The sequence below is a fragment of the Mauremys mutica genome, chromosome 3 (assembly GCF_020497125.1).
Source record: "Mauremys mutica isolate MM-2020 ecotype Southern chromosome 3, ASM2049712v1, whole genome shotgun sequence".
Classification (NCBI taxonomy): Eukaryota; Metazoa; Chordata; order Testudines; family Geoemydidae; genus Mauremys; species Mauremys mutica.
Window position 1 is genome coordinate 97,626,664 of NC_059074.1, and position 16,383 is coordinate 97,643,046.

General features: G+C 40.7%; 1 protein-coding gene across 20 annotated transcripts in view; it reads right to left on the reverse strand.

Moving 5' to 3' along the window:
* The window catches only part of PTPRK (protein tyrosine phosphatase receptor type K), a 576,479-nt gene that overhangs the window by 83,500 nt on the left and 476,596 nt on the right, over positions 1 to 16,383 (reverse strand). For all 20 annotated transcript variants that reach the window (XM_045008691.1, XM_045008692.1, XM_045008693.1 and 17 more), the window contains 2 exons: positions 3,467 to 3,740; positions 171 to 207 (listed from right to left, as the gene is read on the reverse strand). In XM_045008691.1, the coding sequence (XP_044864626.1) occupies positions 171 to 207; positions 3,467 to 3,740 (311 nt within the window). The remainder of the gene's footprint in view (positions 1 to 170; positions 208 to 3,466; positions 3,741 to 16,383) is intronic.

Consider the following 16,383-nt stretch of genomic DNA (forward strand, 5'->3'; position numbering starts at 1 on the left):
CATAAGAAGCGGCAACCGATTACATGTTAGGACATCCAGGTGAGTCAAAATATTTTGCTGACAATATCACTGAGCACAAGTACAAATTCTGCATAACAAAAATACCATATTTAATTAAGTCTGAAGTAAGCAAAATAGCCCTTTTTCTTGGAGGGGAAGAAACCTCTTACCTTTCGTAGCTATTCGAACACACTGAGTTTTAGTTTCCTGTTGAGGGGACAAAATTAAAGAAAATACAGTCAACTGTGTATTTCAATTTCTCCCACTTCACAAACAGTATTAGTACTATAGATTAGTATTGCATATGGTAGTGAAGAACTCTAGGAATATTAGTGGAGACTGAGGAGTAGACTAATTTTGTCTCTACAGACAGGGCAATCTCAGTAAAATTGTTAACCAATTCCTAATCTCTCTCTAGATTAGGAATCAGCAACCTTTGGCACGCGGCCCATCAGGAAAATGCGCTGGCAGGCTGGGACAGTTTTTTTTACCTGCAGCATCCGCAGATTCGGCCGATCGCAGCTCCCACTGGCTGTGGTTCGCCGTTCCAGGCCAATGGGGCTGCGGGAAGCAGTGTCCAGCACATCCCTTGGCCTGCTTCCCGCAGCCCCCATTGGCCTGGAACAGTGAACTGCGGCCAGTGGGAGCTGTGATTGGCCGAACCTGCAGACACTGCAGGTAAACAAACCGTCCCGGCCCACCAGCAGATTTCTCTGGCCGGACGCAGGCCAAAGTTTGCCAATCCCCGCTCTAGATTTATAGGTATTTTACCACGAAAGAACTTTGCACATGTATTATTTACATACACACACAAATTGTATTTATTTTTTTCCACCAGTGGTTCATGCAATGCATGAGACCACTCAAAAGTCAGAGAAATTAATTGGTTATGCACACTGAGTAGGAGGCAGTTTCAATCTTAACTGAATTTCTGGGCCTTCTTGTGTAATCTCTCTCTTTAGGTGTAATACAATGTTTTAAAGCTAATATCAGAAACAAGAAAAAGTTATATAAGTTTGTGTGATGGGCTGTAACTGGCCCCTTAAAACCATTTAGGTCTGTTTTAACAAGTAATTAGACAATGATTAAATCCATTTTAATCCAACAAGGTCTGTATTTTTTCCCCAAAGCAGCATTTCTTTGCTGGGATCTATGTCATTGCCTTCAGGATTCCTTCTTTCTTTTCTTGACTCCTCTCCCACCCCCCAAAACAAATAAAAAACAAACTTAAGCACACACAAGAATTATTTAACTAAAAATGCCTAAGCGAACTGCTTTGAAAATCGGTGATGTAGAAATTAATAAAGAGAGGTCCTGAGCTAAAAATTTATGACATATTTCAATCAAGAGGCATTTTTCAGCTCAGGTAAAAGCTCCACTGGTTGATATTGGAAATGTCAATATAACCTTAACTAAGGAGCATATTCCTTAGACAGAGCCGGCTCCAGGGTTTTTGCTGCCCCAGGCAGCAAAAAAAAAAAAAAAAGCCGCGATCGCGATCTGCAGCTCTACTGCCACCACTTCAGTCTTCAGCGGCTGGTCCTTCGATCCGAGAGGGACTGAGGGACCCGCTGCCGAATTGCCGCCGAAGACCCGGACGTGCCGCCCCTTACCATTGGACGCCTCAAGCAGCTGCTTGCTGGGCTGGTGCCTGGAGCCAGCCCTGTCCTTAGGTATTGCTAATGTATCTACATTTAAACTCTCTGCAGCAACCATTGTGTAATGTAGGCCCCAACCCAGAAGAGCACTTTTGCACACACCTAATTTTAAGCATGTGAGTAATCCCACTGATTTAAAGTTAAGCACGTGCTGAAATATTTTGCAGGGTCAGGATCACAGTGTACAATGGTATTCCATGTATGTTGTGGTAAAACTGAGAGATACCAGCAACTGGAAACAAAACTAATGAAAACTGTGAGTCCAAATCTGTCCCAAGCTTTTACATCATACCAGAGAAGACCATTTCACAAACACACACAGCCTCTCTCAAACTGAAGATCAAATTTAACAAAAAAAACCAAACAAACCCTGTCTCTCACCTTTTGGTCATAACCTGTCAAAATACAGAAACTGAAACATGGATCTGTTTTGGGGGGTTTTTTTGGTATTGGTTATGTTTATATTTTTAAATCACTACATACTGTATGAAATATCAATTTCCTCAAGAACCTAGTTTAGTTGTTGGAAGCCAACAAAGCTGTTAGGTGGGTTAATATAGAAGGTGAGGGAAATGTCTATGAATGTGTGACAGGTAGCTTTTCTTTCCCGTTGTTTGCCTCGATTAAGTCTAGCAAGAGAAAAAGTCTGTCTCATCAGAAAATTCCTCCAGCTCCATAGTAGTTCCAGTGTGCAATTTCATTAGATATTGCATTTTTTCCTATCCTTATATGATGAAGGGGCAATTTTCATAATTATAGATATAGGTGAAACTTCATTCAAAAGGCTCAATGACAGATCTAGTTAATAGTCATGATTTCTTTATTATTAGCAACAGCAGAAATCCAAATAGAAGGGTATAAATAGTGTCTATTTCTTTCAGAAGGATCCGGTGAAGATCATTTGCCTTTAATCTAGCTGCGTATCCCAGCAATTTCCCTTAACCCCCCTGCACAGCTGATATAGGGGCTCTATACAGAGAATGTAGCAATTTCCTATAGAACTATATTTATCTAAAACGTAATTCATAAATTGAATATTGAAATACCTCACATTACTGTGCTGAACACAGTCCCCCACACCCATATTTCAGTTTACAAAAGAAAATCATTCAATGACAACAGCATGAGGTTTGAACAGTCATGTTGTTTTTCACACCTGGAACCCTCTTCAGAGTTTAGCTTCCTGTCATTTTGTTCTTTTCAATATACATACAGAATCAGCAGCAGTGCTCAACGACTGTGTCAAAAATGAAAAAAGTAAGGAGGCAATGAAAGCAATCCAAAGCCAGGCCCTTAACTACTGCACAGTAGTCAAGCAATCAAAGCAGAGTTGTGTATAAAGATGCTCACAAATATACCATGGGCATGGGGTTACTTCACAATCAGTGGATTTTTACTTTTTAGGCTGATGTTTGGTGTCAGAATCCTGAAAAGTTTTCATCATTTTATTAACCTGCTGAGCCAAGTAAGTTCTCTTTATGCTGCAGTATTCTAATCTTTTGAAGTGTGCAAGTATTGAGAGTTAGGAGAACAATGGATGTTTATTTACGGAGGAGGCAGAATCACACAGCTGAAATTATTTCACTCAAACTATTACTGAGAATTATTAAATTCTCAGCTAGTAACAGTTACTAAGAAGCAGGCATAGTGTGAAATATGAATGGCTCAAAGCCACACTGTTACAGTATAGAAGCTAGTGCAAGGTTAAAACAGCACCATCACCAATGCAAACTACATCGAACTTTGAGATTCATCACCAAGGATACCTTCTGAGCTATTTCCAACAGGAAAATATGGTCGGTACTTACTTTTTCAACACTGCTCATGGCTTGGAAATAGATATTGTAGCCTTTCCGAGGAGCCAGCGGTGGGTTCCAAAAGCCCTGGTATGTTCTATTGTCACCAACAGTGAAAGGGGCTGGTTCAGGAAGGTTACCAGGAGGCAATTCAGCAGCGAAGTAATATGGTGAGCTTCCACTTAGAGCATTTTGGTATGTGACTGGGACTTGGTAGCACTCCATTGCGCCTGTTTCTCGCTTTGTTCGGTGTGGATGCAGCTCCTCAACAACAATCTGGTAAGCACTTTTTAAAGAGAGAAAAAATGATCAGGTAATCTGTGATTCTCAAATCTCACACTGCACAAAAACATGATGCCAAATGGCACTGTGGTCAGTTTAAAAAGACACTGGATGGGAAAAGAGAAACAAAAAAGTTATGCTGAAGCTACACAACTCAGCCATCAAACGCTACACTACTGTTATGCATTTAAAAAAAAATAAACTACTTTCAGCCCTAGCCTAGAGCAGAAAAACGGTATTCACTGATTTTATTTTACACATACAATTATTTTATTTTTTCTTACTCTTTCAATACTGCTTCTTTCAACATATTTTCTAAGGACACAAAGGAACAAAACAAAACAAAAAATCCCTCTCACCAGTGATATTTTATGTTATTAAGTAACCCATGAATGACTCTGACATTAACCATAGACATTGTAATAGATTAAGCTCTTTGTCTGATATTCTGAAGCATTTGAAGTTATCATTTCAAAGGAAAATGCTATGATAGAAAGCTCAGCTTCAAGGCCCAACATAATGACTGCCTCCAGGCTGTGCTTGAAGCACCAATTTGCAGTTGTCATATCATCAGAGACAGAATGTGCTGACAGGCTTCTCCACCTCTTGACCTTGCTATGGCATCTATCTTGGCTCAGAGCTATGCAGATCTAAAATACAAGTGACATGCTGTAATACAAGCACAGATGGACAGAAATCTGTCCACTCCACCAAAATAGACTGCTTCATTTTTCTGCAGTTGTCAATGATAAAATGTTACAAATTGCTGAAGCAGATGGCATTCAGCCTATTAAGACTCCAACCCAAACCTGCCAATACCTTTCTTGAAAGGGTCCAAAGCTTGGTCACTTTTCAAAATCACCTTCTCTAAAAAGAACAGGTAATTATAATTCTTCTTTCCCTGTTGGGAAACTACATAACTACCGTATGTTACCAACTCATTACCAGCATTTAATGTTCTGCAGAAGCAGAATGTTTTTTTTTAAAGGAAGAACAGAGGTAAGTTCTGCTGGGGAAAAAAAAGCGATGGGAAAGGGAGGGAGGGGATTTCTTGTACCCTAGAGCTTGAAAAATGCTCATCCAATTGTAGGCAAGAGCAAAAACAATTGAATTAACTTGACAAGATTGTCAGTTTTATTTCTGCTTAAAAGCCTTCCAAACAGGAGGAGTGAAACTGACCAGAGTTTTGGAAGTGTCACTCTTTTGCTTCACATTCTCTGCAGCTCCTTTCTTGTGAGCTGCCAACGGATTGGAATTGACAAGTATTCTGCTCTCTGAAGTGCCAGGAGAGCAGGAAACTTGCCAATTGCAATATCCTGCCAGTTTACATGAATAAAGCCAGCAGGGAGAGTGGAAGGACATCTCAATGTGCACACATGTGACTGCAAGAAAACTATCTCCTGGAATATACTGTTGTGTCATTCAGCTCAGAAGTGGAGTTTTTAACATAGTTTCATATCAGTCCTTCTAGAGTGAGGGTGTCGAGAATTTATTCACTTTCAGGGGAATATTTTCTTTTTATTAGTCAAAAATATGACTGAGGGAGTGAGGTGGAAGAGATACATATTACTGAATTCAACTTTAACAGAGTCAATTTAATTCATAGCAGTACTTTTGATATTTTGGATCAAAATATACCGCAAAATGTGCAGCATGTCATCTGAGTCAAACTTGAATTTTCAGAAATTCAGTTGCAAATTCTAAAAAATTAAAAATCCCCTCCTCCCCACTCCCCAAAAGTGAGTATTATAAAACTGATTTTGCAGGCCACTGTAGCTTAAAAACTACAAACTGTAGAAGGAAGATCAGAAACATGTACATAGAGTCTGTTGGGATGCTTGGGGTTATGTAATTATTTTTTATAGTTAAGAAAAAAAAAATAGCATTATTTCTCTTAAGTGAGTTTTATGTGCCATAATTAGCAGACAAAGAAAAAAATTTACATTGGTTATTTCCATTCTCCAACTCTAGACTTTTTTATCCCTCTCCTCAATAATTTTAAAAGGCTTGTGCATAGCCTTTGGAAATGTTGCCCGAATGCAAAACTGAAAGCTCAAAGGCATATGAAGATTTAAATAGTCAAGTCAGGACTATTAAGATGCCATCCTTACATCACACCACCCTTTTACCAAAACTATCCCATTCCAGAACACACATCACTACACCAAACATCCATAAATACTATTGTTAAGGGAGAGTAGTTTGGTAAAGGGGTGTATGGAGAAGATCCATAAGGTTGCAGTGTCCGATCTGGGGTGTAAAGAGATTGTAATAATAGCATAGTGTGGGCCAGTGGGTGGAAGAGTACAGGGTATGTATGGTTAGGAGACTTAACTTTTCATTTTCTTGCTTCTGAGTGTTTGAGTAAAGCATGTTGTTGAGCAGCAGCCCTAACTGCTTCACCACTACGTTTTTTGGCATATTAATTAATATATAGGTGAGGCTCCATACCCTAAGAGGGTCCTTACATGGGCCAGTGTCTGGAGTTCAAGAAATCTGTAGGATGCAAGTCATATTCTCTTCATCTTGCTGGCAGCCAGCGCACAAAGGGAGGAGAAAATGAGAGAAAGAGATAAATTGGAAGAAGAAATGAAGTTTGGAAGTAATGAGGGACAATAGTCTCCCTTTCTCTGTGGTGGTGAAACAGGATTTGAGCTATTCTAAAGAGAGAGATGGTGCTGAGTAGATTGTTGGTGCCCAAAAGCTCTGAGATTGTCGGCAATGAGAGCTGGGCAGATAAGCGGAGAGACACACCCGAGAGAAGGGGGCAATGTAGCTCTGAGCTTTGGCATATAGAGATCCTTTTTCTTATCTCTAACTGACCTAATTAACCAAAATGCCACAGTACATACAAGTAAGCAAGGAGCACGTTAAGGGGCTCAATGCCTGCCACTCTGCCAGTGCACCTCAACACCCCCCCCCTCAAAAAAACAAAACAAAAAACCCAATCCTCAGCTAGGTGTGGATAAATACTGTCCACACTTGGGCCATATCTTGACGCAGATTTAACATGTGCTACCTAACCCATTTAAAAAGTCTAGTGTAGACAAGGCACATGATTCCTTTAATATGTGCTAAACAGGTCAAGTTACAACCTAGGCCCTTACTAGGTTCCACTGGAAGTCTGGCTCATTACTAACCTAAGATGTAATTGCTGCCTTATTATTTCCCTCTGTGGCCCATATTGTTGGACTTATGGTGTAATGAAAGCAGCCACAGGGATACAAAACACATTTCCAATTACAAAAATACCCCTGAAAAATATCTAACATGTCTCTCAAATAGATTATTTGTAATACATGTGGAATAAAATTTGAAGGTGTGATGTAATATCACAGTTTTACTGGCTGTGTTTAGGATGCCCTGCAGAAAGAGACTACAAATCACTTAATATGGACCACTGAAAGGTAACCACTTTTAACTGCTACTGACTGGGATCTGAGCCACTAGTTTGGTGATGAAAAACTACACGTCTTGTAACAAATTCTGAATCATGCAGTCCCCTCCCCTTTTGCATTTCTTTTCTACAGTTGGTTTAAAACTTCTGGAGGCCATAAAGAAAACTAGAGATTATGAGATAACAATTGACCAGTAAGACATGATTACAGTCATGATTACAGCTGTGACTACCACAGCATGTAGCATTTTAAGAAGTGATTGACAGCTACCTGTAGATTTGAGTTAGATTAAGGAACGTGTTTTCTGAGGACTATGACAGAGACAGAAGTACAGTAAAACCTAATCTTAGTGAAGTTTTGTCTGTGTTTTTAGAGGCAAATAACTACACAATCAGTGGAGGTATACTATAAACAATGGACCTCTATTGGTTGGAAGTAATGAGGACATTAAAGAGGTGATTAAATATAATTATCTCTTGACCATTCACGGATGCCTGGTTTATAAGAAAAATGAACAGTAAACTCCTCAATAAGCTAGCCAGCACTGTCCTCTTTGAGGCTGGGAACCTAGAGTTTAGCTCTTACCCTGCACAGTCAGAGCACATAAGTAGGGTGCAGCAGGGGAAGTGTTAATCATCTTTTAATATCTACCTAGTAATGCTCATTATGACAGTGAAATATGCTTATGGTGGAAACAGAACATCAATGTCAATGTAAGCAGAGTGAAGCTTCACTAAAACTGGTAGTAAAGTTCACTGAAATCATAGAAGATTAGGGTTGGAAGAGACCTCAGGAGGTCATCTAGTCCAACCCTCTGCTCAAAGCAGGACCAACCCCAACTAAATCATCCCAGCCAGGGCTTTGTCAAGCCAGGCCTTAAAAAGCACTAAGTATAGAGATTCCACCACCTCCCTAGGTAACCCATTGTAGTGCTTCACCACCCTTCTAGTGAAATAGGTTTCCTAATATCCAACCTACACCACCCCCACTGCAATTTGAGACCATTGCTCCTTGTTCTGTCATCTGCCACCAGTGAGAACAGCTTAGATCCATCCTCTTTGGAATCCCCCTTCAGATAGTTGAAGGCTGCTATCAATTCCTCCCTCACTCAAAGAGTCATAGACTTTAAGGTCAGAAGGGACCATTACGATCATCTAGTCTGACCTCCTGCACAACGCAGGCCACAGAATCTCACCCACCCACTCCTGTAATAACCCCCTAACCTATGTCTGAGCTACTCAAATCCTCAAATCATGGTTTAAAGACTTCAAGGTGCAGAGAATCCTCCAGCAAGTGACCCGTGCCCCACGCTGCAGAGGAAGGCAAAAAATCCACAGGGCCTCTGCCAATCTCCCCTGGAGGAAAATTCCTTCCTGACCCCAAATATGATGATCAGCTAAACCCTGAGCATGTGGGCAAGACTTACCAGCCAGACACCAAGAAAATTCTCTGTAGTAACTCAGATCCCACCCCATCTAGCATCGCATCACAGGCCATTGGGCATATTTACCGCTAATAGTCAAAGATCAATTAATTGCCAAAATTAGGCTATCTCATCATACCATCCCCTCCATAAACTTATCAAGCTTAGTCTTCAAGCCAGGTATGTCTTTTGCCCCCACTGCTCTGCTTGGAAGGCTGTTCCAGAACTTCACTCCTCTGATGGTTAGAAACCTTCATCTAATTTCAAGTTTAAACTTCCTGATGGCCAGTTTATATCCATTTGTTCTTGTGTCCACATTGGTACCGAGCTTAAATAATTCCTCTCCCTCCCTGGTATTTATCCCTCTGATATATTTATAGTGAGCAATCATATCTCCCCTTAGCCTTCTTTTGGTTAGGCTAAACAAGCCAAGCTCTTTGAGTCTCCTTTCACAAGACAGCTTTCCCTCACTCTTCTTTTCTGCAGACTAAATAAGCCCACTTCCCTCAGACTCTCCTCATAAGTCATGTGCCCCAGCCCTCTGCTGGACTCTCTCCAATTTGTCCACATCCTTTCTGTAGTGGGGGACCCAAAACTGGACGCAATACTCCAGATGTGTCTTCACCAGTGCCAAATAGAGGGAAATTATCACTTCCCTAGATCTGCTGGCAATGCTCCTACTAATGCAGCCCAATATGCCGTTAGCCTTCTTGGCAACAAGGGCACACTGCTGAGTCATATCCAGGCGATATGACTCATAGTCAGTCAATCCCCAGCCTGTAGCAGTGCTTGGGAATCTTCCATCCTAAGTTCAGGACTCTGCACTTGTCCTTGTTGAACCTCATCAGATATCTTTTGGCTCAATCCTTCAATTGGTCTAGGTCACTCTGGACCCTTTCCCTACCCTCCAACTTATCTACTTCTCCCCACAGCTTAGTATCATCCATTAACTTGCTGAAGGTGCAATTCATCCCATCATCCAGATCATTAATGAAGATGTTGAACAAAACCGGCCCCAGGATCAACCACTTGATACCGACTGCCAACTAGACACCGAGCCGTTGATCAGTACCCGTTGAGCCCAACGATCTAGCCAGCTTTCTATCCACCTTATAGTCCATTCATCCAATCCATACTTTTTTAACTTGTCAGCAAGAATACTGTGGGGGACTGTATCAAAAGCTTTGCTAAAGTCAAAATATATCTGGTCCACCACTTTTCCCATATTCACAGAGCCAGTTATCTCATCATAGAAGGCAATCAGGTTGGTCAGGCATGACTTGCCTTTGGTGAATCCATGTTGACTGTTCTTGATCACCTTCCACTCCTCCAAGTGCTTCAAAATGGATTCCTTGAGGACCTGCTCCATGATTTTTCTGGGGACTGAGGTGAGGCTGACTGGTCTGTAGCTCCCCAGATTCTCCTTCTTCCCTTTTTAAAAGATAGGCACTTATATTTGCCTTTTTCAAATCGCCTGGGACCTCCCCCAATTGCCATGAGTTTTCAAAGATAACAGCCAATGGCTCTGCAATCTCACCAGCCAACTTCCTCAACACCCTCGGATGCATTGCATCCGATCCCATGGACTTGAGCATATCCAGCCTTTCTAAATAGTCCTTAACCTGTTCTTTCACCACTGAGTGCTGCTCACCTCCTCCCCAGAGCTGACCTTGTCTGTATTGAAGCAATTCAACATAAAATCATAGAGCTGGAAGACACCTCGAGAGGTCATCTAGGCCAGTCCCCTGCACTCAAGGCAAGATTAAGTGTTATCTAGACCATCCCTGACAGGTGTTTGTCCAACCTGCTCTTAAAAATCCCCAATGATGGAGATTCCACAACCTCCCTAGGCAATTTATTCCAGTGCTTAACTACTCTGACAGTTGGGAAGTTTTTCCTAATGTCCAACCTAAACCACCCTTGTTGCAATTTAAGCCCACTGCATTTTGTCCTACCCTCAGAGGTTAAGAAGAACAATTTTTCTCCCTCCTCCTTGTAACAACCTTTTATGTACTTGAAAAGTGTTAGGTCTCCCCTCAGTCTTCTCTTCTCTAGACTAAACAAAAGCAATTTTTTCAATCTTCCTTCACAGGTCATGTTTTCTAGACCTTTAATCATTTTTGGTGGTCTTCTCTGGACTTTCTCCAATTTGTCCACATCTTTCCTGAAATATGGCACTCAGAACTGGACACAATACTCCAGTTGAGGCCTAATCAGCATGGAGTAGAATGGAAGAATTACTTCTTGTGTCTTGCTTACAATGCTCCTGCTGATGTATCCCAGAATGATGTTTGCTTTTTTTGCAACAGCCTTACACTGTTGAATCATATTTAGCTTGTGATCCACTATGACCCTCAGAGCCCTTTCTGCAGTACTCCTTCCTAGGCGGTCATTTCCCATTTTGTGTGTGTGTGCAACTGATTGTTCCTTCCTAAGTGGAGTACTTTATATTTGTCCTCATTGAATTTCATCCTATTTACTTCAGACCATTTCTCTCCAGTATGTCAAGATCATTTTGAATTTTAATCCTATCCTCCAAAGCACTTGCAACCCCTCCCAGCTTGGTATCATCAACAAACTTTATAAGTGTACCATCTATGCCATTATCTAAATCATTGATGAAGATATTGAACAGAATCAGACCCAGAACCGATCCCTGAGGGACCCCACTCGTTATGACCTTCCGGCATGACTGTGATCCACTGATAACTACTCTCTAGGAACAATTTTCCAACCAGTTATGCACCTACCTTATAGTAGTTCCATCTAGGTTGCATTTCCCTAGTTTGTTTATGAGAAGGTCATGCGAGACAGTATCAAAAACCTTACTAAAGTCAAGATATACTGGTCTGACTGGTCTGTAATTCCCCGGTTGTCCTTATTTCCCTTTATATAGATGGGCACTATATTTGCCCTTTTCCAGTCTTCTGGAATGTCTCCTGTCTTCCATGACTTTTCAAAGATAATTGCTAATGGCTTAGATATCTCCTCAGTCAGCTCCTTGAGTATTCTTGGATGCATTTCATCAGGCCCCGATGATTTGAAAACATCTAACTTGTCTAAGTAATTTTTGACTTGTTCTTTCCCTATTTTAGACTCTGAACCTACCTCATTTTCACTGGCATTCTCTATGGTAGACGTCCAATCGCCACCAACCTTCTTGTTGAAAACCAAAACAAAGAAGTAATAAAGCACCTCTGCCATTTCCACATTTTCTGTTATTGTCTTTCCCGTCCTCACCAAATAATGGGCCTACTCTGTCCTTGGTCTCCCTCTTATGTCTAATGTATTTGTAGAATGTTTTCTTGTTTCTTTTTACGTCCCTAGCTAGTTTGATCTCGTTTTGTGCCTTGGCTTTTCTAATTTTGTCCCTACAGACTTGTGCTATTTGTTTATATTCATCCTTTGTAATGTGATGGAGTTTCCACTTTTTGTAGGACTCCTTTTTGAGTTTTAGATCATCATTTTCCCAAGAGATGTCTGGGTCATTGAAGTCCCCAATCACCACCAAGTCCTGTGCTTTGGATGATTTTGTTAGTTGTTTAAAAAAAGCCTCATCCATCTCTTCTTCCTGGTTTGGTGGTCTGTAGGAGACCCCTACCATGACATCACCTTTGTTTTTTTACCTCTTTTATCCTTACGCAGAAACTTTCAACAAGTCTGTCTCTTATTTCTATCTCAACCTCAGTCCAAGTATATACATTTTTAATATATAAGGCAACACCTCCTCCCTTTTTTCAGTGTTTTACATTTATCTTCTGTATTAAAATGTTGGTGATATATAACTGATTGCAATATGCATATTTCAGGGATGGATAGCCATATAATGCCAGGAGCATTTCTTGGAGGGATACTCCTCATCTGGAATAAGGAATAAAAATCACGTCACTTGCAGGCCTGGTTTTCAAGATTTGAAAATATTCTCCTTGTATTATAGTCATACTTAATTTCAATGAAGAGAAAACACTCATGATTATAAGAGCAAGAGTAAAATTGATGGGCCTGGATTTTGTACTGTTTCAGCGCGACTGAAGGTTCAGTGTGGAGATCATATGTTCGAATTTCTTTGTTTGGCAAACACTATGATGTTTGGGGACACAAGGGAAGCTGACAGTACCTTCACAGTGGAAGAAAAGGCCTTAGAGGACTCTGATAAATTACTATGTATCTTTCTCTACTGGAAACTAATTTGTTCCCTTTTAGGGTTTGTCTAAAGAGGCTGACATATCTTTAGTTGTTCTATTTTGTGTTACAAATATTACTATTTTCTGTTGTAATGTATAACTGACTACACTAACCCATTTAGAAATATGTTGGTTCTTTATGGTTAATGCAGTTTATTAAGTGGGCTAATTAAGTGGGAAAGATTTAAGACCTTTTTATATTATGTATAACTGTCCTGGTTCTTATACATGCCCATCACCATAAAATCTGATCACCTCAAACTAAGCTTTGCTCAAAATGTTCATTGTACAGCTCAAATGCATCTCTTCACTATCTGCATTTGGCTTGAAGCAATTATTAGAGTCTATGGCTCATTGTGCACCACCTGCTAACACTATGCTGGATCTGAGACGGACAGCATGAGAACAAATTTGTATTGATTACTGGGCAAAGCAAAATGGTATTTTTGTTTTTTAATGTCAATAATAATCTTTATAAAGGATTCAACGTTCAGCCTCATCTCATTTTTAATCAAATGTTCAGCTGCATATGTTGTTTAAGTTTAATGTTTTCATATATATTATAGATCAACATATGCAAGTTATATGCAAGGGACTGTTTGTTATTCTGTAGTTCATCACAGCAAAGGCTTTCCTGACCAGAGTGTATAAAATACTACACTACATCAGGTTTCAGAGTAGCAGCCGTGTTAGTCTGTATCTGCAAAAAGAACAGGAGTACTTGTGGCACCTTAGAGAGTGTTGCTACAGCCCACTTCATTGGATGCATGCAGTGGAAAATACAGTAGGAAGATATATATATACACACACACACACACACACACAGAACATGAAACAATGGGTGTTACCATACACACTCTAACAAGAGTGATCAGTTAAGGTGAGCTATTACCAGCAGGAGAAAGAAAAACATTTTGTAGTGGTAATCAAAATGGTCCATTTGCAGCAGTTGACAAGAAGGGGTGAGGAACGGGGGTGGGGGGAGATAAACATGGGGAAATAGTTTTACTTTGTGTAATGACCCATCCACTCCCAGTCTTTATTCAAGCCTAATTTAATGGTGTCCATTTTGCAAATTAATTCGAATTCAGCAGTCTCTCGTTGGAGTCTGTTTTTGAAGTTTTTTTGTTGTAATATTGCGACTTTTAGGTCTATAATCGAGTGACCAGGAAGACTGAAGTGTTCTCCGACTGATTTATGAATGTTATAATTCTTGACGTCTGATTTGTGTCCATTTATTCTTTTCCGTAGAGACTGTCTGGTTTGGCCAATGTACATGGCAGAGGGGCATTGCTGGCACATAATGGCATATATCACATTGGTAGATGTGCAGGTGAACGAGCCTCTGATAGTGTGGCTGATGTGATTAGGTCCTATGATGGTGTCCCATGAATAGATATGTGGACAGAGTTGGCAACAGGGTTTGTTGCAAGGATAGGCTCCCAGGTTAGTGTTTTTGTTGTGTGGTCTGTGGTTGCTGGTGAGTATTTGCTTCAGGTTGGGGCACTGTCTGTAAGCAAGGACTGGCCTGTCTCCCACGATCTGTGAGAGTGATGGATTGTCCTTCAGGATAGGTTGTAGACCCTTGATGATGCACTGGAGAGGTTTTAGTTGGGGGCTGAAGGTGACGGCTAGTGGCGTTCTGTTACTTTCTTTGTTGGGTCTGTCCTGTAGTAGGTGACTTCTGAGTACTCTTCTGGCTCTGTCAATCTGTTTCTTCACTTCAGCAGGTGGGTACTGTAGTTGTAAGAACGCTTGATAGAGATCTTGTAGGTGTTTGTCTCTGTCTGAGGGGTTGGAGCTAATGCAATTGTATCATAGAGCTTGGCTATAGACAATGGATAGTGTAGTGTGTCCTGGATGGAAGCTAGAGGCATGTAGGTAAGTATAGCAGTCAGTAGGTTTCCGGTATAGGATGGTGTTTGTGTGACCATTACTTATTAGCACTGTAGTGTCCAGGAAGTGGCTCTCTTGTGTGGACTGGTCCAGGCTGAGGTTGATGGTGGGGTGGAAATTGTTGAAATCATGGTGGAATTCCTCAAGGGCTTCTTTTCCATGGGTCCAGATGATGAAGATGTCATCAATGTAGCGCAAGTAGAGCAGGGGTGTTAGGGGACGAGAGCCGAGGAAGCGTTGTTCTAAGTCAGCCATAAAAATGTTGGCATACTGTGGGGCCATGCGAGTACCCATAGCAGTGCTGCTGATTTGAAGGTATATGTTGTCCCCAAATGTGAAATAGTTATGGGTGAGGACAAAGTCACAAAGTTCTGCCACCAGGTTTGCCGTGACATTATCGGGGATACTGTTCCTCATGGCTTGTAGTCCATCTTTGTGTGGAATGTTGGTGTAGAGAGCTTCTACATCCATAGTGGCTAGGATGGTGTTTTCAGAAAGATCACCAATGGACTGTAGTTTCCTCAGGAAGTCAGTGATGTCTTGAAGATAGCTAGGAGTGCTAGGAATTTAGCTGTATAGAGTAGAAATCCATCAACTTCATGAAAAAACTCATGCAGATACAGACAGACATCATCTTCCTTTCCAAAAGCAAACAGATGGACATCATACCAGAAGGACTAAAGGTAAAAAATCCATTGCAATACAGTACATACCACACAGACTATGCTGACAGATTGTGCCACACACACTCAAAGAAACTGCAGACCCACCTGATCAACATCTTATACAGCAAACATGGAAAGATTAAGAATTAACTCTCAAAACTGGAGACTCATAAAAAACCAAGCTCTGGACACTGGAGGTTCCAACTCAGGCCATGCAGCGGTTGGTCCATGCCACCCCCTTCTACTCTCAGTGCAGAGCAAGAAGAGAGCAGGGGAGCAGGTGCATAACAGTGGACACTGCTTGCAAGAATTCTCCAGCATCACGCTCATGGAGCACATGCATACCTGCAGTAGACTACACATAGGGACCACCACTTGAAGAACACCACGTGTTGCTATCCAGGAATTTCAATGGTTTATAGGAGGGGGAGTCAACAGGTGGACTGTGGGCCAAATCCAGACTGTCAAATGCTTTTGAATGGATCCCAACTCTTTTTATTTACTTATCATTATTGTTATTTTTTAAATTATTTTCTCTGGAGTCTGGACCTTGACTATACCTTGACCAAGAAATTTGGACCTTGACAAAAAGTTACTGACTATCCCTGGTTTATAGTTTTATTTACGGATATAATTCCTAAAAAGGAAATGAATTTGAGTAGTTATTTCCTGTGCCAATAATCAAATTAAGAACACCAACAGCAAGGCTCTAGAATTACAAACTCTCCATCTCTGTGATAAGTAGTGAAATCTGGTTAGTCCATATTTGGTTTATCTGTACAACTAGGCATCTGAAAGACTGAAATGGTGACCAATCCTCCAGATGTAAACATCTAAACACAAATATATGCTAAGCTACTCATCCTACAGTACCAAGCTACTCTTAAGACTGCTTTACTCTGAATAAAAATGTTGTTTACAAACAGCTCATTTACTGTACCTTAATGTAGATGAAGTACTGTCCTATTCAAGCAAAAATATTGGTAAAAAAAAGTCTTTGTCAAATAGAAACCAAACATGGATTTCCCACCAACAATGAGAAATTAAAACAGGATGTAGATTAATCTTTGCAAACAGAATT